The 26665-nt window shown below is 42.1% G+C and overlaps 4 protein-coding genes and 1 long non-coding RNA gene across 7 annotated transcripts; 4 read left to right on the forward strand and 1 right to left on the reverse strand.

Moving 5' to 3' along the window:
- Positions 1 to 8373: 8373 nt before the first annotated feature.
- Positions 8374 to 10380, reverse strand: LOC6046872 (vacuolar protein sorting-associated protein 33A). Its single transcript, XM_001863969.2, has 2 exons — positions 9982 to 10380; positions 8374 to 9927 (listed from the first exon to the last, which is right to left on the reverse strand). Exons 1-2 carry the CDS (start codon positions 10295 to 10297, stop codon positions 8435 to 8437), a joined length of 1809 nt encoding a protein of 602 aa, XP_001864004.1. The 5' UTR covers positions 10298 to 10380; the 3' UTR covers positions 8374 to 8434.
- Positions 10381 to 10481: 101 nt separating this feature from the next.
- Positions 10482 to 11573, forward strand: LOC6046876 (mitochondrial import inner membrane translocase subunit Tim22). The gene is made up of 5 exons (XM_001863970.2): positions 10482 to 10790; positions 10861 to 10906; positions 10969 to 11241; positions 11302 to 11374; positions 11436 to 11573. Exons 1-5 carry the CDS (start codon positions 10654 to 10656, stop codon positions 11516 to 11518), a joined length of 612 nt encoding a protein of 203 aa, XP_001864005.1. The 5' UTR covers positions 10482 to 10653; the 3' UTR covers positions 11519 to 11573.
- Positions 11574 to 16913: 5340 nt separating this feature from the next.
- LOC119770148 lies at positions 16914 to 21198 on the forward strand. 3 transcript variants are annotated; one of them, XM_038264521.1, is made up of 3 exons: positions 16914 to 17208; positions 17997 to 18086; positions 18190 to 21198. In XM_038264521.1, the coding sequence occupies exon 3, from the start codon at positions 18453 to 18455 to the stop codon at positions 21165 to 21167; it is 2715 nt and encodes a 904-aa protein (XP_038120449.1). In that variant the 5' UTR covers positions 16914 to 17208; positions 17997 to 18086; positions 18190 to 18452; the 3' UTR covers positions 21168 to 21198. The 3 variants fall into 3 exon arrangements, with proteins under 3 accessions (XP_038120449.1, XP_038120448.1, XP_038120450.1); XM_038264520.1 differs by having other exon boundaries at positions 17997 to 21198; XM_038264522.1 differs by lacking the exons at positions 16914 to 17208; positions 17997 to 18086 and having other exon boundaries at positions 18331 to 18394; positions 18427 to 21198.
- Positions 21194 to 25074, forward strand: LOC119768940. Its single transcript, XM_038260768.1, has 4 exons — positions 21194 to 21354; positions 21399 to 24493; positions 24567 to 24656; positions 24760 to 25074. The coding sequence occupies exons 1-2, from the start codon at positions 21194 to 21196 to the stop codon at positions 24196 to 24198; spliced, it is 2961 nt and encodes a 986-aa protein (XP_038116696.1). The 3' UTR covers positions 24199 to 24493; positions 24567 to 24656; positions 24760 to 25074.
- Positions 25075 to 25203: 129 nt separating this feature from the next.
- LOC119769794 lies at positions 25204 to 25971 on the forward strand. Its single transcript, XR_005278526.1, has 3 exons — positions 25204 to 25574; positions 25631 to 25749; positions 25808 to 25971. It is a non-coding gene; the product is annotated as an uncharacterized LOC119769794 (long non-coding RNA).
- Positions 25972 to 26665: the final 694 nt, after the last annotated feature.

Genomic DNA, 26665 nt, shown 5'->3' on the forward strand with positions numbered 1-26665 from the left:
CACCAAATTCCTACGAAATGCTCGAAATTCCCACGAAAAATGGCCACTTTTCGGAGCTGGCAGCTTTTTTTTTTCCTTCCACCCAGTGAAAACTGCTAACACTTGTGAGAGGGTGTGTGTGTGTGCGTGGAGGAAAATCCTACAGGAAAAATCCTTCACTGCTGGCTGGCTGGCGAGCTTTCCAACGCGTCGTCGTCCTCTCTGCTGCAGCGGAGAAAATGGTCTGAGAGGGTTTTCCGACCTGTGGCAGTGCCATAGCTGCGATACAGCTACAGCAGCGAAAGGCGAGCTTTCCGCTCTCGCTCTCTCTCTCGAGGGAGAGAGTTTTCCATACACACAAAAGAGGTGTCCGTGAACTACGTAGAGTTTTTCCGACAATGTAAAGACACTGAGAAGTTTATGGTTTAAAATTTTGTTAAAAATCGATATGATCGTGTTATCCTTGCGCAACTCGCTTTTGATCATTTTGTCCTTTGTATGACAAAGTGACAAACTTGCATCTTTGATCGAAACGAAATTTGGTAGGGCGTGTGTCAACGTTGCATAGAGTTTACTGCTGATTTTAGTTGTACAGTTCCCGGGAAAGTAATCCAAGATTAATAAATTTCATTCAGTACTGAGTAACAGGGTCAAAATCAATCAGTCGAATTTGAAAAAAAAAAATGCTGAAATAAACATTTATTTTCGTTCAATAAGTATTTTGTAAAATTCAACTTAAGAAATATCACGTCGCGACTAGTCGTCTTTCACAAATAATATCACGGGGGCATATCCAAATATATTTTTTTAATCTAACTGACAATGAAATAGATGTGTATTACCATCAAAATATTTGATGAAACTTATTATTGTCATCATCAAATTCCGTACAAACCCGCAAAGAGGGTCGAAAATCTGTACGGGAAAGATAAAATCTGGTAGCCTTATTTACAGATTACTTTCATTTCATTTCATTCATTTCGATGTTTAAATAAGTAATTTGTGTGAAACTACTATCCTAATCTGAGATGTGGGTAACCTTTCAACAGCTGACTATTTCAAAATTGAGAGCAGAGTTTGCCTGTGCTTAAATAATCGAGTAATTCTACTGAAGAAAAAAAAATTACAAAATAACCATCGAAATAAAATTAGTTTGAATGAACATATAAAGTATGTGTTACGAAAACTATTTTTATCGAGGATTTAAACGTTTAATATTTTCGTTACCTCAATTTTTATTGTTTTTAGTAAAAACTTTTTACACTGCTTATTTTTTCGATTTTTTTTCAATTTTGATTTCTTTTGCTTTGATTTACTTTTATTTTATCCCGTATTTTGATTTGATTGTATTAAATTTTTGATGTTATAAATATTTTATTTTATGTTGATACTACACTCAACCTCCAGTGGTTGGTCACTTTTTCCTTTGACACTTTTATAGTTTGTACGCCGTTAGTCGGTCAAAGTCAAACTAAAAGGTGACGAACTGTAACTTTTTGCACGGCGCTCACGCACACTATCAAAACAAAGCTTTTAAAAAACCTTGTATAAGTGGGGCAAGTGTACCACATGGATTTTAGAATGTAAACAAATTACGAATTGCTGCAAAAACATATTTGGGATATTGATGCATAAAAGTACTTAAAAACTGATAAAAAATGTTTAAAAAAAAGTTCATACAAAATAGGGGTAATATACTCATTTTAATCACTCGAAGCCGTTCGACCAATTCTCATCACTTTTGCCGTTTTCCGCTATTAAAGCAACATTTTCAGATGTATCAACAATGGAGAGTTGCTTGCTCACTTCTATTTGAGCTATTTATTACTTTGGAACAATCAAAAACACTTTATGAAAGCTGTAATTCATGATCAAAGTGCTGATAGGCCGATAATAGAAACAGGCTGAGAAAAAGGACAGTTAGCTATAGCGATATTATAAAAAATCCATTTATCTACAATTTTTTTTACGAAAAACGATCAAATTATTAGTAAAATGTTATTAGGCCGTTGCAAATATTTCTCAAAGTTTATGTCGCCTACCCCACCCCCTTCAAAATTGGTCAAAAATCAGGGGTCAAAAAAATAATTTTTCCAACAAACTTAAAAATGTTCATGAAAATAGAAGTCTATTCAACTGAAAACAATGTAAAATGCATTTTCTGCATTGATAATCATATTTATCATGTTTGGGCTTGTTTAAAAATGTTTTGAATTTTTATGAAATTCCACTGTACAGCACCGCAAAAGTTTTATTTTTCGCAGCAAAATAAAATTTTCGTCAATACTTAGATATTTTGGAAACTAATGATGGCAAAACAACTGGACAGGTGTATAATGCATTTTAAAACACTTTTTTTTCATAAAAAAGTTGAAACCATGGCTCGTAGTTTCATTTTTTATAGTTTTTTTTTATTTTTTTTTGCCTCTCCCCATCCCTCCCTCGACTTAGGTCAGAGTCGAGGGACATAAACTTCAAAAAATATTTGCAACGGCCTTATTTCAGCTAAAAATGAAAGAATCGTATCAAATACAATCAAATCTGAATTGTAAGCTAAATAAAATGCTATTATATGGATTGTTCCTCTTGTCCCAACGGGTTGTTCGTCTTGCCCCACTAGTTGAGTAAAACGTACTGAAAATCAATAATTTTATAATTTATTTTTTATCGTGAGAAAACTGGATTTTTTAGAAACTTGTTCTATCAAAGTCTTAGTCAAGGGATAAGATGACGAGCATTTCCTTAGCTTGTCCCACAATGATCAAATTATTCAAAATGAAAAAAATGGTCAAAATGACCAAAATGACCAAAATGATCAAAATGATCCAAAATGATCAAAAATGATCAAAATGATCAAAAATGATCAAAATGATCAAAAATGATCAAAATGACCACAATGACCAAAATGACCAAAATGTTCAAAATTACCAAAATTACCAAAATTACCAAAATTACCACAATTACCAAAATTACCAAAATTACCAAAATTACCATAATTACCAAAATTACCAAAATCACCAAAATTACCAAAATTACCAAAACTACCAAAATTACCAAAATTACCAAAATTACCAAAATGATTAAAATGACCAAAATGACCACAATTTGGCATTGTTTGGCCTATCCAGTACTGTTTTAAAACAAAATTCTAGACACAAACTTTAACTTTTTAACAATATTTTTTGATTTTTTTTAAATATTCAATAAAATATTTTTTCACTTTTTAAGTGTTTTTGAATAACCCTGAGGTTTCAAAAACACCCAGGAAGCAAAAAAAATGGTCCAAGAAAATTCCAGATTTTGTTTAAATTCTATCAATGTCCTCCGAGTTACAGTTACAGAACATTTAAATAGATTTTTTTTCTCCAAAATGTAAGTTTCTCATACAAAAAAAAATCCGATATTTGGAATTAAAAAGAAACTCCTATAAGCGAAAAAATGTCATGTTTAAAAACTAAGGGGTACCAACAGCTTAAGCAAAACGAAAAGGGGTACCAAGCCAAGAAAAGGTTGAGAACCGCTGTTCTAGGGTATTAAATATTCTTCATGAAAGTCGCTGTAAATCGATGGATTCATATACATATTTCATATTTTATTGGCCCATCAGTGGGCCTAAGATGGCGGCCCTCGATATTACCCAGCCAAAAATTTGTAAATGGCTAATAGTTTAAATTAACATAGTTTTTGCCTTGTTTCGGTTCAAAACGACAAAATAAGCATTCTGGAATCACATTCTTGAAAAACTTGTTTAGAGATACGCCACGTCCAAATATTAGTCTAGAACAGTTGGACGGTTTCTCCTGTCTCGTCAGAGGCGCTGGAGCAGAAATCCCACGTTAGAGGAAGGCCATGCCCCGGGGGGCGTAGTGCCAATAGTTTCGTTTTTTTTTTTAGTTGGACGGAGCGTGCCGCGAAAGCCGTCACGGAAAAAAGTTTCCCATCCTAATTTTGAGTTGCGTTTTTAATGGACGGACTCCGACGAAGCCCACTTGCCATCTGTCGGTGGATACGCGTAACTCACGAAAACCGTCATCTCAGGGTACGGTTGGTATTGGGCCCCTTAACGATTTTTGCATTTTATAAAAACATCATGGGGCAAAAATCGTTAAGGGGCTCTACCTGGGCAGCAGAAAGGCAGAAAGGTTAAAGCTGCCGGAAATAAACTAGGTAACTAACAACAACAATAAAATTACCCGTTTTGTTACAGCCTATTCTCCATACAACGTTTGTTAACCTTTGGACAAGATACACTCAACCCCCTGTGGTTGGTCACTTTTTCGTTTGACACTTTTTTTAGTTTGTATACCCCGCTGGTTGGTCAAAGTCCCCCATAGAAATTTGACAGTTCTCAAAACCGACGAAACGATAGATTAAATCGGTCCCTACAGAATCGGCCTACAACTAGACTGATTAAATCGGGTTTCGTATTGTTTACAAAGTGGACTTAGAGAAAATTTTGGTGGCAACTTGTTTTTATTATTATTATATTAAGAGACCAGTTATTTTGGGTATGTTTTATATAAAGTAGAACATTTATTGCTCTAGTTTAAGCAGTAAGTGGAGTTTATAGTAATCATGAAAGATTGCTGTTTATTTTTGAAATTTTCATAATTTTGTAGGTGTTTCAATACAAAGCCAGGTTACAAAGGTTTTCATCATGATCCGGAAGATGGCCCATGCGGCCAAATAGCTTATGATGACACCACTGGTTCCTGCTACAGCTTTCCGGATTGCCGGAACATCAATCTTTGTTCGAGGGAGCGAAGAGATTTGCGGTTAGTTTTTTAAGATTTATTGCAAAAACTTCCGGGGGGGGCTACACATTGTGTAAATATGTATTGGAAGAGCCTGCGCATGTGAACTTGGCAGTAGGCTCATTCCGGTTGATCCGGCTGGCCGGACTCATCCACAATGCCGTTTAAATGCATCGATAAATCAAGCGATTTCGTCGGTTGCAGTCGGCCGATTTAGTCAACCGATTAGTCGGTCGATCCCTGTGTTAAGCTCCCACAAGAGTCGGTGAAACAAACGACCGATTAGTCGGTAGATTTAGTCGGTAGATTCAACAGACTGAAACCGACTAAATCGTTGAGAACGTCGGGGATGGGGGACCCCATAGAAATTTGAGCCGACGTTCTCAACGATTTAGTCGGTTTCAGTCTGTTGAATCTACCGACTAAATCTACCGACTAATCGGCCGTTTGTTTCACCGACTCTTATGGGAGCTTAACACAGGGATCGACCGACTAGTCGGCAGACTAAATCGGCCGACTGCAACCGACGAAATCGATTGATTGATCGATGGATTTAATAGGCGTTCTGGAAGAATCCGGATGGCCGGATCAACCGGATTGAGCCGGCTGTCAAGTACACAAGAGCAGACTCTTCCAACACATTTACACCCTGTGTAGCCCCCAATTGGTAGCTGATCAGGATTTGAATCAAATCTATAAAACTAACCTCAATTTTCTCGACTGTCTTCAATAATGTTGGATGTTCCGGAAACCTGCAGCAGGAACAAGAGCCGTCATCATAAACTATTTTTCCGCATTTGCTATTTTCCGGATCGTCCAAAAGTATTTGGAATTATTTATATTCGCACTTAGAAAACTACAAAAAATAATTTTAAAAGGAATATTTTATCAAGATTAGTATAAACTCCACTTTCTACTCAAACTTATGCAATAAATGATTGAATTTATGAAAAACATACCCAATATAACTGCTCTCTAAACGAATTTATTGAAAAACAAACTGCCGCCAAAATTTTTGCTAAGTCCACTTTGTAAACAATACTAAAAGCGATTTAATCATTCAATTTGTAGACCGATTCTGTAGGGACGATTTAGTCTATCATTTCGTCGGTTTTGAGAACTGTCAAATTTTTATGGGGATCATACTAAAAAGTGACGAACTGTCACTTTTTACACGACGCTTACACACACTATCAAAGCAAACGTTTGTTAGTGTGTGTAAGTAACCATCGGGGTTTGAGTGTACAAGCGATCTAAACCGGCGGAGTGCCTTCCGATCAACGAAGCTAAAAGGACTGATTCTATGGATGCATGGATGCATAGCATCAAAAAAGGGCGCCGAAAAACACGATCTGCAGAGCAACCACGAAGTCCAGCGGCTCGTAATCCAAGTTTGCTCGTCCCCACAGTTTTGCGCGAAAATTTAACACATACCGTCAACTGGGGCAAATTGGGACTACAGTCTGAATAGGGACAGCAGCTTTTGGAGCACTTAGATGCTTGAAATTTGAGAAAAGATACACCATTTTTGTTGTTCTGTTTCTGTTCTGTCCGAAACTTATAAACAAAAACATGTTGATTTTCAATTGGTTTGTACAGTAAAGTTTCCAGCGATTAAATTGCAAAAAATGTACATAGAATTAAACATTTTTTTTATTTATTTATAATTAGGGTTAGTGAAATTTCACGATTTCGCGGACAGCGTGAAATTCGCGAAATTTGGCTTTTTCCGCGAAATCCCGTGAAATTTTATGTTTGTGTGAAAATGTAACGATTTTTCATAAAATAACTTCTTAAACTCAAACGGGTATAAAAATAATGTTATGCACTATTGTAGAATCAAGCGAGTGAATATCCTGGTTTTATTACTAATATAGGGTTAATGATTGTTGACGGTGAAATTCGTGAAATTTATCAATTTTCTCGAATCATTGAATGCAAAAATGGGCAAAAAAATATAAAATATAAATATTGAAATAACAAGCCATAGTTTCAACATTTGCATGGAAAAGGTGTTTTAAAAAGCATTTTACACATGTTCAGTAGTTTTGCAATCATTAGTTTTCAAAAATTTCAGATTTGACGAAAACAAAAATTTTAGCAAAAAAAAAAACATTTTGCGATAACAAACATCGAAAATTTTCAAAAATTCGAAAGATTTTTAAATCAACCCAAACATTCTTTAAATGATCCCAAACATTCTAAAAATGGAATGAAAAACGCAGGGGAATGTATTTTAAATTTATTTCAGCTGATCCATTGAAATTTTTCTCGAATCATTGAATGCAAAAATGGGCAAAAAAATAAAAAATATAAATATTGAAATAACAAGCCATAGTTTCAACATCTGCATGGAAAAGGTGTTTTAAAAAGCATTTTACACATGTTCAGTAGTTTTGCAATCATTAGTTTTCAAAAATTTCAGATTTGACGAAAACAAAAATTTTAGCAAAAAAAAAAAAACATTTTGCGATAACAAACATCGAAATTTTTCAAAAATTCGAAAGATTTTTAAATCAACCCAAACATTCTAAAAATGGAATGAAAAACGCAGGGGAATGTATTTTAAATTTATTTCAGCTGATCCATTGAAATTTTTAAGTTTTTCGAAAAAAAAAATTTTTTGTCCCCCGATTTTTCGGGCCAACTTTGAAGGGAGGGGGGATGAGACAAAATCTTCTAATAAAATTTGTACCAGCCTAACAACTTAATAAATATTTCATCCAAAAAGAAAAGAAATTTTATTAGTTTTCAATTAAAAAGCTTGATTATATATGTGTGTCAAAAGTTGATATGAACCATTTGAAGAAATGTTGAAATTTTTGAGTTTTTCAGTACCTAAAAAAATTTAGTAATATTTTCATTCGCTGTATTAAAAATTTTATTTGAATTTTATTTTAATTGAAAGGTATAGTTTTGAAAGAAATTAAAAGAATCAAGCTTTGTTTTATTCAAAATAAAATTAAGAGTATTTTGTTTATCTTTGGAATCTTATTTTAAAAACATAACAATTTTTTTGGGCCTGTTAAATTTTAACGATATTTGTTTATTTGGGTGGATTGCCGTGAAAGTTAAAAAATACTACTTTTTTGTTTTCTCTTCTCATTTAGAATATAAATTTCGATTTTGTTAAAAATTATATGATTTTTGTAAAATGTTTATAAATTTAGTTTTTGAAAAATTAGCTAAAACCCTTAAAAATATATTTTATGGGCTAAATGACGCAGAAAATTCAATTTATTTTACTCATTTTGACTGGACAAATCTAGCTATGATATGAAATTCAATAAAATGTAAAACAATATAACAGAAGCAAATTAGCGAAAACATTTGAGCTTTGTTAGTCGAATATTAAAAAAAGCAGTTCAGTAAATAACAATACGCGTGCCCTACATTTTGTTTCAAAATAAATATAGAGTCCATCCAATAACCAAGAGGATTTTTTTTGAAAATTGGAAGATTTTTTTACATAATAATACATAATGAAGCATAAAAAGTAATTTCTGTAGTTTAAACATAGGATTTTCAGAGTTATTTTAACATTTTTGAAGTTCCGCGAAATTTGCGTTAAATTTGGTGTTTTGAAATTGAGGTCCCCGTGAAATTTGCAATTTTCGAGCGTGAAAAATCACTAAGCCTATTTATAATGGAATAATATATTATAAAATATATACGCATGGTGATTAAAATACTCGTAACGCCTAATACTTCTCGATAAAAGTATCCAGAAAGCTGTTCTTGTTAATCAGTTTGGTCGTGCAAACCACAAACTCCACGTTGTTCTCGTCCTGCTGGGCCAGGAATCGCAGCGCCGAAATCTCCGCAAACGTGCAGCCCCCGACGAAGCACACCACGATGACGCGCGGAATGTCCGATTGGGAAATCTCCGACGTGAACGAGCCGCGGCGACTGTTGAGCGCCATCGCGGGTTGAAAGTCCTCGAAGGTTGGCCCGGGAAGGCAGGACAGGACGTCATTCAGCGACTGCCAGCCGTTCGGTTTGAGGTGCTGCTCGACGATCCGGATCGAGAGGGGGGCGTAAATGCTGTGCACGTACGTGATGTCTTTTGGGGACACTTCTTCGGGATTCTCCGCTGTTAGGTTGAGGGTTTTACGCAGGACGGCGTACGTGCGGGTGCCGGTTTGGGGCTTGAGGAGGCCTGCCTTTTCTAGGTTACCGATGGTTAGGAGGGTTGATAGGCCGTACACCTGGACCAGTTCGCGTTTGTAGTATTCGAGCACTTTGGGTTTGAGGCCGGATCCGGCTATCGACTGCATGCACATTAGACGAAGTACGTTGCGTAGGGGTGCTTGCTTCGCGATCAGATCTTCAATGAACGGGTTGGGTTTGTCTACGTCGGCACACATCATGAACTCTTGTTCGCAGCCCAGTTCGTCGAGAAACGAGTCGGAGGAAATGACCTCTTTTATGAGTTCGGCAATTTTGGTGTGCGTTGCCAGCGATTGCTCGTTCGCTTTGATGTGGGGCAGGCTTTCGACGAACTTTTTGAGCTCTTGGATGGACTTTTCACCGTGATTTTCGTTTGCACGGGAGCGGATTGATTTGGCCAGCCGCGATAGCACGGCTCCTACGGCGTTGAAGTTTTTGTCGCGCAGTTCGGCGTACAGCTGTTCTTTGGAGTTCAGAATGAATTGACTTTTTTCAGTGTTCCGCTCGACGGTGAAACCTTCGCCAGTGTTGAACGTTTCCGAGGGCAGATTAACTGTCGTGTTGTTAATGCCAAAGATCTCGTCGATCAGCCCTTCGTACGTGAGCTGCGTGGCCAGCACGCTCATCAGGTCAATCGACCGGTCCAGAATGATCATCTGATCAACGACCCCCTTGTCGCTGTTGAGCACAGTTTCGTCCTCATCGGCCATGGTTTTGGTCAGTTCCCAAACACGCTGCGCACAGCTTCCCTTTCCGTAAACTTTCGGAATTCGACCGAAAAGCTTCTGCAGAGCAATCAACGCGCATGCTGACTGATGCAAGCTAGAAGTGTCCCCCTCAAGGTACAGATCCCGGTAGGCATCCTTCAGTTCCATCGACAGCAGATCGTTGTCGAAGGGGAAAAAGTCGCACCGGAACTCGCCAATGTGCGCCAAGCTGCCGTGCACGCCCTTCACCTGAAGTCGCTTCTCACACAGGAAGGACTTTTTAGGCAGAAAGTATAGGTAGTACTCCTTGCGGGAAACTGAAATTAGATATTTTTAGTAGTAGAAGCCACTAGCTAAACTAATCCACATACTTTTCTTCTTGCGCTCCTCCTCGTGAATGTTGTTGGCGATGTAATCCATCAGCGTCTGGTTGGGCCGTGTGATGAAGATAATGTTCTTCACGTCGATGTCGGTCCACGGTTCCGGCCGCAGCGGGTACATCTTCGTGACGTGGTGCTCTTTCAGGAAAGTGTATCGCGCAACCAGCCCCACCGGCCCACCCAGCGATTCGTCCCAGATGATGGCCTTGGTTCCCTCGCAGCGGTCCAGTATCTCGACCAGCTCGCGGACGGCCGCCTCCTGGATGAGCTGGATGTTGGCACGGCCCCCGGACAGGTGTGTGAACATTTTCGGGAGCGAGTTGAATTCCGCGGAAGCTGCGATATCGATTTGCGATAGTGACTAATGTTTTTGTTTTGGACGTACACTCTCAACAGATTTCTACACAAATTTGTCAAGTTCGGTCAAAGGGCTAACTTGGCGTACGACGAAATGATAAGAAAATGTTCAGCACTGGTTGCACTGTATAAACAAAGTTTGACAGTTCTTAGCAGCAGGATTGCGTAAATTTGTCGGAACGAGCATGTTTTGATTATAAAATTTCTGAAATTGCTGTAAATTTGCATTTCTTACGTTTAATCAACAGCTTGTGAACAAACAGTGATTTTAAACTTGTCTAAAAAGTAACTGCAAGTCATCAAAAGATGATAGTTCTTCCAAAACCTCCAAATCCGGAGGATCAGCCGAGTGGAACCCAGCAGCCGCCCAGTACAAGTGGAATATTTTTCCCGAATGCAGATCTTGACGAGGTGGCCAGGCACTTTATTGGAAACAATTTCAGGTGAGGGAACAACGAGATAAAAATCAAACTTAAAACAATTTAATCAACTGAGATTACAATTTCTCCACAGATTCCGCGAGAATATCATCATCCCAAAAATGTACGGCGTGGTTCAGGTAATGTCTTGTGCTTTCATTAATTAGCAAATTTAAATTTATTTATTGATTGCTTTTCCCAGATCAAAACCAACGAGGAAAAGCTGGTGGAGGCCGCGTTCGAGAGTTGCGCCTTCAAATCGCTCATGAGCTGCGTCATGGGGTACGGGTTGGGTGCGGCCATCGGACTGTTCAGCTCCTCGGTGAACCCGAACATCGCGGACCCGCTGGCGGCCGAGAAGCAGCAAACGGCGCGCGAAATCTTCCGGGAGATGCGCGCCGCCACGCACTCGTACGGTAAAAACTTTGCCGTGATCGGGGCGGTGTTTGCCGCGGTGGAGTGTGTGATCGAATCGGTTGGTTTCTGGAATCTTGGAGAGGGAATAACGCTAAGCTGACCTTATTTTTGCTTTCAGAAACGAGGCGTTTCCGACTGGAGGAATGGAACGTACGCGGGAGCGGTTACCGGAGGGTTGATTGGTTTGAGAGGTGAGCGATCAGAATTTCGTTTTAAGGACAATTTGAAGATAATTTTGTTTGCTCTTCGCAGCTGGTGTGAAAGCGGGAATTGTTGGCGCAGCCGGTTTTGCAGCATTTTCCACAGTCATCGATTACTACATGAGGCATCGGTAATTTTAAGGCTTAAAGTTAGCAACGTTCAATAACATGTTGATGTCTAAATAGTAAAGTTGGTTTAGTTTATTTGGAGAAATATCCCTAAAACATAATAATTTTACAAATTGAGCAGCATCCCCAAGATTTCCGGCAGTTTTCTAAGTCTCACCCACCATTTTCCAATGGCGATTTCTCAGGCTACTAAGGGCATCTCCAGCGCTGGGGTGCAAATCAAATTTGCCCCCGGCTCATCAATACCGAAATCAAATTTGCCAACTTGAAAAAACTCCGTCATCCCCACCGCTAGGGTAGCAAATTTGCCACCGAAACAAGCCCACCACCCTAATATGGGTTTTTATAATTTTTTGCTCTCGTTTACCTTCAAAATCAATAATTATGTGTTGATTAATGCCTAGAAATGCTAAAAGTTTATTAAACTTTTTAATCCTATTGCAAATTTCAAAGAATTATATTTTTCGAAAATGTCGAAAGTTAAATCATTTGCTACCCGATTTTATTCCCACCAAATTTGCTCTCGAGTTTGCCCCCGAGTTTCCCACCGCGCGTAGCAAAGCAGGTATCAATTTTGATCTCAAGTTCATCTGTAGAAGAAAAATATGTGTCGGTACCTGTCGGGTACTCATTTTCTGATACCCGACAGGTACCGGCAAGCCGGGGGCAACGTTTTGAATGCGTGTTTTGGAGATTTGTGTATGTCTGCTCTTGTGTATGATTCAAAAATTCAAAATTTGAAAATTCAAAAATTCGTTAAGAAAGCTTATTTTTTTTATTTCTTTTAAATTTATATTTTTTTATTTTTTTTTTTTTGTTTAATTTTGATTATTTTAATGTTTTCTTAAATTAAATTTAGATTTTTTGATTTTTTTAATTTAGTTTCGATTTTTTGAATTTGTTTTTCTAATTTAATTTTAATTTAGAAAAAAAAATTCATTTAATTTTTTTTTATTTTTTTAAAATAGTTTATTTTTTATTTTTTTTTATTTTTGTTTAATTTTTTTCGCCTTTTTTAAATTTTTTAAGGCCGTTGCAAATATTTTTCAAAGTTTATGTTGCAGTCCTGGAGTTTTTTTTTGAAAAGGACCAATAAACCAAATTTTCAGTTTTTGCTTTTTGGGTGTTTTTCAATACCCCTGACTCAAGGCGGTTTCAAAAACACCCAAAAAGCAAAAACTGAAAATTTGGTTTATTGGACCTTTTCAAAAAAAAAAAACTCCAGAGTTGTTCGATACAGCATTCGAAAGATCGCATGAAAAGCTTTCAAATGATGGTAAAAGCGAGTCATTAAGTTCAACTACCTATTTGCTATGATTTTTTGAACATTGGCCGATCTGTAAACTGTTCCGAATATGAGGGATGACTGTAGCAAACCAGCAGAATAGCGGGTAGCAAAGTGAAATTCCGAAGAACCGAGAGCAAATTTGCTACCCGACAGGTACCGCGGTGGGGTTGATGTCGGGTGCAAATTTGATTTGTTTCGATGTTTGCTACCCGCGCTGAAGATGCACTTAACAAGCGATTCATGGGTATCAAACGAAGCGAAATTTGGTATACTTATTCACTTTTCTTAGAGGTGTTTGTTAAATACACAAATTATCACAAAATAACGTATTTTTTGAAAGTACTTAAATTTTCATAATTTGCATTATGGGTATCAAACGATTTTAAATGTTTTTTGGTGATGTTTTTAGTATTTCATTTAAAAAAACTCTAAAACAGTGAAAATCAAATTCCATTTTCAAATTCCCGACTTTTTCCCGACTTTTTTTCCAGACTTTTCCAGAATGCTCAAATAATAGGCATTTCTTATCTAAAGAATGATTTCAAGCAAAAAACTTTCTATAAGAACAGTCAATATTAGCCACCAAAAAAAATCACAATGAATTTAAAAAAAAGCCAAATATAGGCATTTTTTGTAAATACAAAAATTAAACAATAAATAAAAAAAAACACTTCAAAAATAGAATTTCATTATTATGATTCAGAGTAGAAACACAAACAATTAGTCTTTGAAAAAATAATCGAAAGTTCAACAATACTTATAACTTCCATATTATTTTTTAATTGGCAATCGTATAGTTTATGATACTTCGTTTCAACTGAAAATGACAAAAAGTTAAAGATAACTGAACTTAAAATAGCGTTCCTATTTTTTCAAAACTGCATCATAATTTTAAATCAAAGAATGATTGAAACATAATTGCCCGTGGGAGTCGCTCAACCTGCATTCCTATCATACATGAGGTCTGCACAGCTGATTCCACGTAGATTTTTCCCGCCAATAATGACAGGAAACGCTGACAAACGGAATATGTGCCAAAATCATAAGTGGTTTTTAACATATGAAGGGAAATCATCGTGAACTGGAACTGCCGGCCGTTAGCCCGGGTAAAGTGGAAACGTTGAGATGATTGTTGTCCTCTGCTCTCATCTCGCAAAAAGCCATACAGAGAACCACATCCCTTTCAACCGGCTCCGTGGCTTAATGGTTACGGCTTCTGTCTCCCAAGCAGAAGGTTCAGGGATCAAATGAATCAATGGGATTCGAACTCACACCTTTGGATTGGTGGTGGTCTGGGACGCAAAGCAGTCGGCCATCAGAAGGTTTACACTCTAACAGTGAATTGATCCGTAGTGTTGAAACATGTTATCTCTTCTTCTCATATTATTAAATGCGCGCTGATCCCTGATTTTGCCTGAGGGGATTGGATGTCTAAATATAGATCGAGTTTCCTTCAGATGCTTGCTTCTATGTTTAGGCGGGGCCGAACAATGCCCAACGACCTCGGAATTGGACCGCAAGGAGCTCTGTCATTCTGAAATGGGTCGTTGGAAACAGCGCGAGGGCTATCACCACCTAATACCCGGGACTGAGATAAGCTGTATCAGCATTCGGCATGTACACAGTCTGATACAAATTATACTTTCCCATAATTTCGCTACCGGTTAGCGGGTATTGGATTGGACCACACACACACACACACACACACACACACACACACAAAGAATGATTGAAACATAATTGCTGTTATTATTCATTCAAAGGATTTAGAAAAATGTAAAGGAATTCATAAAAAAAAATGTTTTTGACAAGTTCCCTTTTTAATTTTAATATTGAATTTTCTAATCAATTTTAATTTATCTAGTGGTCAGTATTTAACTGTTTTTTTTTTTTTTTTTTCAATGAAAATTAAGTTTGATATGATTTTATGTGGGTCTCGTGGCGCAGGGGTAGCGGCTTCGGCTGCCGATCCCGATGATGCTATGAGACGCGGGTTCGATTCCCGCCTTATCCACTGAGCTTCTATCGGATGGTGAAGTAAAACGTCGGTCCCGGTTTCTCCTGTCTCGTCAGAGGCGCTGGAGCAGAAATCCCACGTTAGAGGAAGGCCATGCCCCGGGGGGCGTAGTGCCAATAGTTTCGTTTTATGATTTTATGTTTTCCCACTTATTTTAAGCAAAATAATTGAAAAAACTTTTTTTTTTTGAACGATTTTGCAATAACTAAAAATTTCTTGGATTATTTTTTAGCAATTTCAATATTTTCTTTATGTTTCCAAAACGTAAAAAAGTTTTTCAATTTTGGATTTTATTCCGAAAACAGAAAATCAAGCTTTATCTATTTACCCATACTCACAAAAAAATGTTCAAGGGCAACATTTGGAAAAAAAATATTTTAAATTTCTAAATAAATTTAGTTATACCTTATACAATTAAAAATATTCACCAAAAAAAACCATTGACAAACTCAAGTTGGAATCTGTTACCAAATATCCAATTATGTGACGAAATGAAATAGAATCATAATTCTTAGCTGGCCATTAGGCTCTATTTTTATATTAGTTTTTCATTAACTTTACCTCTTATTTGATGAACAAAAGCGATCATTTGATTCATAAAAAAATATTATGAAAATCTGTGTCAAAGACTCCAATATTCATTAAGATTTTGAATGCCTTTAACAGCTTTTCTATACTCAAATATATTGAAATAGTGAAAAGAACCTTAAATTTAAAGTAAGTTACTGAAGCTGAAATAAGTGAATTCAATTCGAAAATTTTACAAAATATTACAAAATTATTCAAGAGTTAAAAAATAATTTTCAATCAAGTATGCTCAGAATTCTCGACTTTTCCCGACTTTTTGACAAAAAATCATAAATTGGGTACTAAAGCCCTATGTCAATTTTTATGTACAACGATAAAAAACACGATTGAAAACCATTTCTGATCACTTTTTTTTCATTTTAATGCAAACAATTTTTTTGACAAGACAACATTTTTTCGATGGATCAACTATGGTCCCCTTGGAACGAGCTGTCAAGTAGGAGCTTTTCTGTCAAGAAGGACCGCGAGGTTAATTTTTCAAAATTGATTTAAAAATCCATTTTAAACTCTTTGTAGTCGTACAAAGGGTCATTGTACTCCGAAAAATAAGCTTTATCGCTGTAAACAATAATATCAGCAATCTAAGCTTCATTTTAGGACCCAATTCCCGACTTTTTCCCGATTTTTGGCGGATTTTGGCGAATTCCCGACTTTTTCCCGACTTTCCCGACTTGAGTGGCCACCCTGAGATTTTTTTTATCAACTTTTTTTCACTAAAACTCAATTTACCAAAATACGTTTTTTTTATATATATGTTTTAGGGGACAAAAATCCGCAACTTTTGAGCCATAGAGAAACATGGTCAAAAAATCTGCCGCCGAGTTATTATTTTTTGAAAAAACAGTGATTTTTGGAAAAAAAAATCGAAGTTTAATGCAAAAACAAATTTGACATAATTTTTTAATGCAAATTGAATTTGCAATCGAATCGAATCAAATGCTCCGTTTTCAAGATATATCCACCGAAAGTTTGATTTTAGCGAAATATTTGCAGTTTTTCAATTTTTAAAAATAGTGACCATAAGTGACCATTTCTAAAAAAAAAATGTTTGAGAAGTTCAGAAAATTTGCTATAAAATTGTCTAAGAGACATTGAAGATTGGACCTCAGGTTGCTGAGATAGAGCCGCTTTAAGAAAAAGAAACATGAAAATTGAAGTTTTCTTATTATCCGCGCACCACCAAACCGAAGTGCGCAACACTTCTGTTGCGCGAAAAAATCTGTTACGCCGAACAAAAATGTAGTGGTTTGTCGTTAGCGTGTACATCAGCCTCTGGCGCAACAGCTTTGACGGGTTGCGTTCGTATTTTGATTTTTGTCTGCTTTCACAATAATCTCACCAAAATAACTCACCATTTTCTAATGACCATATCTCAGCAAATAATGTTCCGATTTTCAATTTTAATACATGAAAAATTCGTGAAATTTTCCGATCTTTTCGAAAAAAATATTTTGATTATTTTAAATCAAGACTGGCATTTTAAATGGGCGTAATATTCAATGTGTTGAGGCCGCTCACTGCCGCGACGGGGTCGACACCATGCTGCTGCGTGGGAACGAACGCCGCGACGGCATCTCACGCGCGTGAGACGTGAGAAAGAGGAACGTGAACAATGACGGAACACACGAGAAAAAGGGCGACGAATCAAAACAATGTTCACAATCAAAAGTAACGAGCACAAGTTTGGCAGGGAAAAAGGAACGTGAAGTGATTTGGATAATTAGGAGGATAATTAGGAGGATTGTGAGGATTGAAGGTGGATTTGTGGTTCGGGATAAACAGAAGGTAGACGGACACAAATTCGTAAGTTTAAATTAAATTTGAAACAAAACGTTACTTAATCCACCTTTAGGTGGATGGTGCCTTCCTCGCATATTGTTATCAAAATATCTGAGATCCGGCCTCAAAAAAAGTTTATTAAAAACACTTGTACTTATAACTTTTGATAGGGTTGTCAGATCTTCAATCTTTTGGGCTTGTTGGAATGGTCTTTTGATTACCTATCCAACGATGAGTCGCATGATAGATCCGGACAACTTTTTCATCAAAATATTTGAGATCCGGCCTCAAAGGAGTGTATACATAACACTTAAGTGCTCATAACTTTTGATGGGGTTATCAGATCTTCAATCTTTTGAACGCGTTGGAAAGGTCTTTCAAATACCTTTCTAACAATATATAGCATGACGGGTTTTCTTACAAAAACCACCCTTTTTTATAATATTTCAAACTATAGCCAAACGTTTTTTTTTTGCATAACTTTTGAAGTATTTTTCTAAACTTCATAATATTAACTAGGGTCTTGTGAGACCCCAAGACGAATCGAATGAGACCAAAACGGTCCAAATCGGTCCAGCCAGTCCGGAGATAATCGTGTGCATATTTTTCGGTGCACGGACTCACATCCAGACACACACACAGACATTTGTTCAGAATTTGATTCTGAGTCGATAGGTATACGTGGAGATGGGTCTACGAGGTCAAATAAAGAAGTTCATTTTTCGAGTGATTTTATAGCCTTTCCTCATTGAGGTGAGGAAGGCAAAAACAGTGAAATAAATAACACAAAAAAACACGCAAACGCGACACAGGAACCACACGCGGGTTGATCCGGGTGGCGATCCACGGAGGGAAGACGAGACGGTTCAGGACGGACAGGATAGAACCGCTTTTGTGTACGAGTAAGTTTTACCTGTTAAACATGAAAAACACAACAGAAACATGCAAAACTTGTACAACATGAAGAGAAACAAAACGCGGTGCTAACCTAACCTAAAATTACAGCTACAACACAAACGTAGAACACAAATCCGGATCGGGTTGGACGGAAAACAGGAAACAAACAAATTGTAAGACAAAACACACACACACACACAAACACAACATGTACTAAACTTAAATCTAAATTGCAGCTTTGATCGTGCAATAAATTGGGCTGATACCAAGAAGTTGTTTCCGTTGGCGTCCCGAACATCATCAAAGAATTTGTTTCCGTTGGCGTCCCGAACATCATCAAAGAATTTGTTTCCGGCGTGGAACGGTTCAGGATGCCCCCGAAACCCAAGCCGGTTGTTCCAGCCGACTGCGTAGTCTGCGGCGAAGCGAAGGGTGACGACGTTGAGACGGTGGAGTGCGAAGCTTGCCGGCTTTGGGCACATTTAGCGTGCGCTGGAGAATCGGGAAAAGTTGAGAACTACTTTTGCCCGAAGTGTTCTCAGTCGCTGCAGGTGCCAAAGACCCGGAAGAACGCCAAGAAGCCGAAGAGCGATGCGGGCACTACTTCCGGCGCTGCTGACCTGCCGAAGGACGTGCTGGAACAGTTGGAGTTGGAACGAGTGGAGCGGGAGAAGAAGTTGGCCCAGGAGGTGATGATCCGTATGAAGCGGATCGAGATGGAGAAGGTTTTTGCCGAGCAGGAGCTCCGGATGGAAAGAGAGTTGCAGGAGAGGGAGTTTACGGCGGCGAACGAGGTGCGCGCGCTGAAGCTCAAGATGGAGCAGGAGTTTTTAGATAGGCAGAAGGCTGCGGAGGAAGAGTTCCTCGCGAAGCAGAAGGAGATGAAGAAGCTCATCAACAAGAGCAAGCAGAAGCTGGAGAAGGCCGCGGTGGATCCACCGGCTGGCAAGGGCGAGGGAGCGGGCGCGGGCTCGACAGACACTCCGAAGGGGATTTTAGGAAAGCCGAAGATACCCGTCCCCAAACTCAGCGATTCCGATCCCGACAGCAGTGGTGATGAGAGCGACGAGAAGGAGGACCCGACGACACCGGTTTCCGGATCGCGCGAGGTCTCTGACGGGCCGGGGAAACCGGCCACGAAGTTGACGAAGGAGCAGTTGGCGGCTAGACAAGCCATGTCGCGACATCTGCCGAAGTTCTCCGGGGAGCCGGAGGTGTGGCCTCTCTTCATAAGCAGCTTCAAGTACACCACTGAAGCCTGCGAATTCACGAACGTAGACAACTTGAAGAGGTTGGTGGATTGTCTCGAAGGGCCAGCGCTGACGTTGGTGCAGGGTCGGCTCGTGCTGCCGGATGCGGTGCCGGATGTCATCGAAGACTTGCGACACATGTTTGGCCGGCCGGAGAAGCTGCTTCGGGCGCTTTTGCAGAAGGTCCGGAACGCGCCAGCTCCCACAAGCGAAAATCTTGACACGTTCATCCATTTCGGGATCACCATCAAGCAACTGTGTGATCACCTGGAAGTGTCGGGCATGAAAGACCATCTGAACAACCCGATGCTGGTCCAGGAGCTGGTTGAAAGGTTACCGACAAGTCATCAGCTCGACTGGGTGCGCTACAGGCGAGGAAAGGTCAACACTCCGCTGAGAATGCTGTCCGACTTTTTGTCGGAACTGGTCGAGGACGTGTCGGAGGTGGCCGAGTTTGCGGCGCTCTCGCTTCAGGAGCCGACGAAAGCACACGGCGGAAAGGGCAAGCGGAACGAGTTCGTGCACCTGCACGAAGCGACGAAAGAGAAAGCGGCGGGAGGCAGAACGAGCATGGCTTGCTACGTTTGTAAACAAACCAACCACTTGATACGGAACTGTAGCGAGTTCAGAGGAATGCGGGTGCCTGAGCGCATGAAGACCGTGGAGCGCTTGAAGCTGTGTACGGTGTGTTTTAGCAGCCATGGCAACAGCGCGTGCCATTCGAAGATGCGCTGCCAGATCGGAAATTGTCGTGAGCAACATCATCCGCTACTTCACCGCGAGGAAACTGCGAGGCAGTTCCAACGGGTTGACTGCAACACGCACAAGGTCGACGGCGGGGTGATTTTCCGGACAATTCCGATCACCATGTACGCGGGGAGCAAGGCGTTCAACACTCTGGCGTTTTTGGACGAAGGATCGTCGAGTACACTCATGGAGGAGTACGTGGCCAACAAGCTGGGATTGCAAGGAAAGCTGGAGCCGCTGGTCGTGTCCTGGACAGCCGAGATCGATCGGCACGAGAACCAATCTCGTCGGGTGAGCCTGACGCTTGCGGCCAGCGGTTCGAGAGAGATGTTCCAGTTGGAGAACGTGCGGACGGTTTCGAAGCTGCAGTTGCCGCAGCAAGATGTAAGATTTGCAGAGGTGCAGAAGCGGTACGGTCATCTGGCGGGCGTACAGGTTGCGGAGCAGGTCAAGGAGAAACCGACCATCTTGATCGGGCTTGACAACATCCATCTCTTCGCGCCGCTGGAATCAAGAGTCGGTCAACAAGGCGAACCGATTGCTGTCCGTTCAAAGCTCGGCTGGACCGTGTACGGACCTGATACACCCAAGCTCATGGAGCATACGTTCCTGAATCTGCATGTCGTCAAGCCGGCCAGTAACCAAGAACTCCACGACATGATGAGGGACCAGTACGTCCTGGATGAAGCTGGTGTTGCGTCGTTTGCGGTGCCGGAGTCTGCCGAAGAACAACGAGCGAAGAAGATCTTGGAGACGACGACGAAGCGCACCGGAGAGCGGTTCGAAACCGGTCTGCTGTGGCGCGAGGACGAGCGGCGATTTCCGGACAGCTACCCGATGGCAACGCAGCGGCTGCAGGCGTTGGAGAGGAAGCTGGACAAGAACCCGGCGTTGAAGCAGAACGTCTGTCAACAGATCGCGGAGTACCAGAGCAAGGGGTACGCGCACAAAGCAACGGCCGAGGAGCTGAAGGGGACGCCCAGCCACGCCGTTTGGTATCTGCCACTGAACGTCGTCCTGAACCCTCGGAAGCCGGACAAGACAAGACTGATTTGGGACGCGGCGGCGTCGGTGCGGGTGTCTCGCTGAACTCACAGCTGCTCAAGGGACCGGACATGTTGGTGCCGCTTCCACGAGTGGTGTGTCGTTTCCGAGAACGACCGATCGCGCTGGGTGGTGACATCCAAGAAATGTACCATCAGATCAGGATCAGAGAGGAGGACAAGCAAGCTCAACGCTTCCTGTTCCGCGAGAACCCTGCCGACGCTCCGCAGGTGTACGTCATGGACGTAGCAACGTTCGGGTCGGCTTGCTCCCAAGTTCGGCTCAGTTCGTGAAGAACCTGAACGCGGACCAGTATGCGGAGGAGTTCCCGGAGGCAGCTGCGGCGATTAAGGAACGACACTACGTGGACGACTACTACGACTCGGTGGACACGGTCGAGGAAGCGATTCGGCGGGCCAACGAGGTGAAGTTCATCCACTCGAAAGGAGGTTTCAACATCCGGAACTGGGTGTCGAACTCGAAGAAGGTGCTAGACGCAATGGGAGAACGAAGCGAGAAGACATCCGTGCACTTCAACCAGGACAAGTCGGCGTTCTACGAGCGTGTACTCGGCATAGTCTGGGAACCGGATCAGGACGTGTTCTGTTTCGCGGTGGCCTCGAAGCCGGAGTTCCGCGACGTTCTGGCGGGAGAGCGACGTCCGACCAAGCGGATCGTGCTGAGTGTGGTCATGCCGCAATTTGATCCAGCGGGATTCCTCGGACCGATCACCATACTCGGGAAGATTCTGGTGCAAGATCTGTGGCGCACGGGGTGCCAGTGGGACGAAATGATCGACGAGCTGGCTTTCCAGAGGTGGCTGCGTTGGATCAACATTTTGGCGGACGCGAAGCACTTCAAACTACCAAGGTGCTACTTCGGGAACGCGCGGTGGGACGAGATTGAGGAGATTCAGCTGCACATCTTCGCGGATGCGGGCGACAAGGCATACGGATGCGTGGCGTACTTCCGGGCGATCGTCCGGGGCGAAGTGGTGGTGGCGCTGGTGATGAGTCGGTCCAAGGTGGCGCCGCTGAAAATGCTGTCCATCCCGCGTCTGGAGCTGGAGTCATGTGTACTTGCGGCGCGCATGTCCCAGGCGATTCACGACAACCACAGTTTCCCGATCAGCAAGACCTTTTTCTGGACTGATTCGGCGGTCGTCCTGTCGTGGATCCGCTCCGATCAGCGTCGCTACAAACAGTTCGTCGGGTTTCGGATCGGTGCCATTTTGAGCATGACGTCGCTGATGGATTGCAACTTCGTCCCGACACAACATAACATCGCCGGCATCCTGACGAAGTGGGGCAAGGACCCGAACGTCCGGCCCGACAGTCCGTCGGTCTGCTGCCCGAGGTTCATCCACGACCAGCAAGTAAACTGGCCGAAGAAAAGCCTGCCCCCACCGAACACCACGGAGGAACTTCGCGTGCATCTTCTTCTACACGACGTGAAGGTGGTGGACACCATCGTGGAGGTGAACCATTTCTCAAGGTGGACGATGCTGGTGAGGACCATGGCGTGCGCTCATCGATTCGTGTCGAACCTCAAGCGGAAAACGAAAGGGTTGCCGATGGAGACGCTGCGTGCGACGAAGGCGCAGGCGAAGATGCTGAGACCGACGACGGTACCATCGGTACGTGTGGCTCTGCAGCAGGACGAGTACAAGCAGGCGGAGGTGTACCTGCTGAAGATGGTGCAGGCGGAGAGCTTCATCGACGAGGTGAAAGTGCTGACCAGGAACAAGGATCGTCCGGCGGATCAGTGGCTCGCCCTCGAAAAGTCAAGTCCGCTGTACAAGCTGACTCCACTGGTCGACGAAGACGGTTTGCTGCGGATGGAAGGGAGAACCGAGAACGCGGAGTTTCTGCCTTTCGATCTGAGATTCCCAGTGATTCTACCAAAGGATCACCACGTCACCCGGATGATTGTCCAGCACTACCATCAGAAGTTCGGACACGGATATCGCGAGACGATCAAGAACGAGCTGCGCCAGCGTTTCTTCATTCTGGGGGTCAACACACTGGTTCGACAAGTGGCGGCGGCGTGCGTCTGGTGCAAGGTGCACCGCAATCAGCCGCTGGTGCCAAGGATGGCGGCGCTTCCTGTGCAACGCATCACACCGAATCTTCGCCCGTTCAGCTACGTCGGGGTTGATTACCTGGGACCGCTCGACGTGTCAGTGGGACGCCGGTCCGAGAAGCGTTGGGTAGCGCTGTTCACTTGCTTCGTGACGCGCGCGGTGCATCTGGAGGTGGCGTATGGGCTGACGGCACAAACGTGTCTGATGGCGATTCGTCGTTTCATCTGTCGTCGAGGCCCTCCGGTCGAATTCTTCTCCGACAACGGAACGAACTTTCGGGGTGCGAGCAAGGAGCTGGTGGAGACGGTGCGGAGCATCGGGAACGACTGCGCCGAGGTGCAGACAACGTCGAGAACGAAGTGGACCTTCAACCCACCCGCTGCACCCCACATGGGGGGTGTTTGGGAGCGTCTGGTCCGCTCTGTGAAGGAGGCGCTGGAGGCGTTGGACGACGGGCGGCGGCTGACGGACGAGATTCTGGTGACCTGTCTGGCGGAGGCGGAGGACATGATAAACTCACGTCCGCTCACGTACGTGGCTCAAGAATCGTCGCAGGCGGAGGCCCTCACACCAAATCACTTCATTCGAGGAGTTTCACCGAACGAACCCAACACGGTCCCGCCATCCCCTCACCCTGCAGAAGCTCTACGTGACGCCTACAAGCGGTCGCAACAGTTGGCAGATGTGATGTGGCAGCGCTGGGTCAAGGAGTACGTGCCGTCGGTGAATCAACGCACGAAGTGGTTCGGTGAGTCGAGGCCGCTGAAGGCGGGCGACCTGGTCTACATCGTCGACGGGAAGAACAGGAAGTCCTGGATCCGCGGAGTGGTCGAAGAGCCGATCGTGTCCGGCGACGGGAGGATTCGCCAAGCATGGGTGAGGACCAGCAGCGGGCTGGTGAAGCGCGCGACAGCGAGGCTGGCCGTGTTGGAGATCGAGGGTAAACCTGCTTCAGAAGCCTCGGAACCGGGTTTACGGGCCGGGGGATGTTGAGGCCGCTCACTGCCGCGACGGGGTCGACACCATGCTGCTGCGTGGGAACGAACGCCGCGACGGCATCTCACGCGCGTGAGACGTGAGAAAGAGGAACGTGAACAATGACGGAACACACGAGAAAAAGGGCGACGAATCAAAACAATGTTCACAATCAAAAGTAACGAGCACAAGTTTGGCAGGGAAAAAGGAACGTGAAGTGATTTGGATAATTAGGAGGATAATTAGGAGGATTGTGAGGATTGAAGGTGGATTTGTGGTTCGGGATAAACAGAAGGTAGACGGACACAAATTCGTAAGTTTAAATTAAATTTGAAACAAAAAACAGTGAAATAAATAACACAAAAAAACACGCAAACGCGACACAGGAACCACACGCGGGTTGATCCGGGTGGCGATCCACGGAGGGAAGACGAGACGGTTCAGGACGGACAGGATAGAACCGCTTTTGTGTACGAGTAAGTTTTACCTGTTAAACGTGAAAAACACAACAGAAACATGCAAAACTTGTACAACATGAAGAGAAACAAAACGCGGTGCTAACCTAACCTAAAATTACAGCTACAACACAAACGTAGAACACAAATCCGGATCGGGTTGGACGGAAAACAGGAAACAAACAAATTGTAAGACAAAACACACACACACACACAAACACAACATGTACTAAACTTAAATCTAAATTGCAGCTTTGATCTGCCGTGCAATAAATTGGGCTGATACCAAGAAGTTGTTTCCGTTGGCGTCCCGAACACAATGATTGGCCCTTTAAAAATGCTAGTCTTGATTTAAAAATTTTAAAAATAAGTTGATTAAAAAATCTGCAAAAAAAAATGTCCGTGTACCTATTTTTTTCTCAAAAGTCCTCAACAATACCTACAACTTTGCCGAAGACAAATTGATCAGAAAATTCACTCAAAAGTTACAGCTGTTTGAATATATACATACCATTTTTGTATGGACAGCAGCCAACATTGTATGGAGACTTGTATGGATGAACCAATAACACAAAATAGTTTATTTGGTCATAGGGAAGTCCCGCACAAAGTTTGAGCCAATTCAAAAAATACAAATAAAATCCATTTACGGTTTTGGTAGAGAATTGCTCATTTTCGAACTTTGTTGACATGGTTTCTGAGATATGGCCACAGAGTAATCCAGAGAGAGCAGTCCGAACAAAACCCTGTTAGACTGAAGTCCCGCGGTCGTGCGATTCGAAGCGTTATCTACTCGAAATCGATCTTGTCCTGCAATTTTCGAGCGTTTGTCGTGCATTTCATCGAATGTCAAAGGTGACATCTGCAGTTCGTGTTGGTACTAGTAGGCTACGCAATTGGATGACAGTTCATTTTTTTTTCAAAGTCCACCACGAAAAGGTTATTTAATAATTTAAAATTAGAAATAATTAAAACAAAAAGCATTGTTTGTGCAGATTCCGATGCGTCAATCCGGAAGGCGTGCTGTTGAGCGATGGGCTCGATGCTTAAATACAAAGCCAGCGGTTTCAAATTCAGGGACTTTCTGAACCAGGAAAACGGTAAAATGCAAGAGGTAAATTCAGAATAGCTTTTTGGTTCTCATCTATTGCTGACTCGAATCCTTGTTTCAGGAATCTAAATTTCCAAGCAACTCATCAAACTTCCATCATCCAACATCCAAAAAGTTTTTGGCACCTCGGATTACCAACTTTTTCAAGAACTTTTTCTTCCAGTATGGCCAAGATTGTGGATTATTTGTTGTAAAAACAGGATAATAAAAATGTATTGATCAACATTTAATTATTTTCATTTAAATAACCCAAAAACCCAAAACGAGAGCACCCAACAATGGCAGGACAATCTAAATAACAAAGTCGCCCGAAAACGGCCCGACAACGGCCCGTCAACGTCGATTTTCTCAAACGTCGATTTCGACGATCGTCGGACAAAGTGTTGCATATACGCACGAAAAGGGCCCGAATTCCGTCGGACAAACCGACGGAATTCGGGCCGTTTTGTCGAGCCGTCCGGCGGTTTTCGGGCCGTCGTCGGCCCGGTCCGTCTGTCAGGGAGGTCTCGGGGAAACTGACATTTGAAGCGTTACTTTTTCATCACAGCAACCTCAGCAACCAGACGCATTTTTCCAGTTGTCATTTTTCACATTTCCTATATCAACAATGTTTACATTCAACTGTAAAGTATGCCCGAAAAGATTTTAGAAATTTGAGATTCCTCGTTGAATTAAAAATTGCGAGTATTTGTGCATGTACGTGCCTGTTATGGTTTAACGGCCAAAGTTGGAACGAACCGTTTATACGTGCGACCGAACGCAAAAGTTTTGCTGAAGGGGCGATGTACCACGATGTACCGCGTAACGCAACCATAAATTAAATGCCAGTGCTCCCTCTGGGTTACTCTGTGATATGGCCATGTAAACATAAAATAGAAAAGCAAAATCAGATTTTTTCTATGTTCAATCAATACAGTCC

The sequence above is a fragment of the Culex quinquefasciatus genome, chromosome 3 (assembly GCF_015732765.1).
Source record: "Culex quinquefasciatus strain JHB chromosome 3, VPISU_Cqui_1.0_pri_paternal, whole genome shotgun sequence".
NCBI classification, from domain to species: domain Eukaryota; kingdom Metazoa; phylum Arthropoda; class Insecta; order Diptera; family Culicidae; genus Culex; species Culex quinquefasciatus.

What these genes read in the sequence shown, in the direction of transcription:
- LOC6046872 (XM_001863969.2), bottom strand. Translation starts at nt 10,297, where the DNA reads ATGTTCACACACCTGTCCGGGGGCCGTGCCAACATCCAGCTCATCCAG. An exon ending in GGAGGAGCGCAAGAAGAAAA is followed by an intron (nt 9,928 to 9,981) that starts GTATGTGGATTA and finishes ATCTAATTTCAG; the next exon opens with TTTCCCGCAAGGAGTACTAC.
- LOC6046876 (XM_001863970.2), top strand. Translation starts at nt 10,654, where the DNA reads ATGATAGTTCTTCCAAAACCTCCAAATCCGGAGGATCAGCCGAGTGGA. An exon ending in TTTATTGGAAACAATTTCAG is followed by an intron (nt 10,791 to 10,860) that starts GTGAGGGAACAA and finishes ATTTCTCCACAG; the next exon opens with ATTCCGCGAGAATATCATCA. An exon ending in TGGAGTGTGTGATCGAATCG is followed by an intron (nt 11,242 to 11,301) that starts GTTGGTTTCTGG and finishes TTTTGCTTTCAG; the next exon opens with AAACGAGGCGTTTCCGACTG.
- LOC119770148 (XM_038264520.1), top strand. Translation starts at nt 18,453, where the DNA reads ATGCCCCCGAAACCCAAGCCGGTTGTTCCAGCCGACTGCGTAGTCTGC.
- LOC119768940 (XM_038260768.1), top strand. Translation starts at nt 21,194, where the DNA reads ATGTTGGTGCCGCTTCCACGAGTGGTGTGTCGTTTCCGAGAACGACCG. An exon ending in CCTGCCGACGCTCCGCAGGT is followed by an intron (nt 21,355 to 21,398) that starts GTACGTCATGGA and finishes CTTGCTCCCAAG; the next exon opens with TTCGGCTCAGTTCGTGAAGA.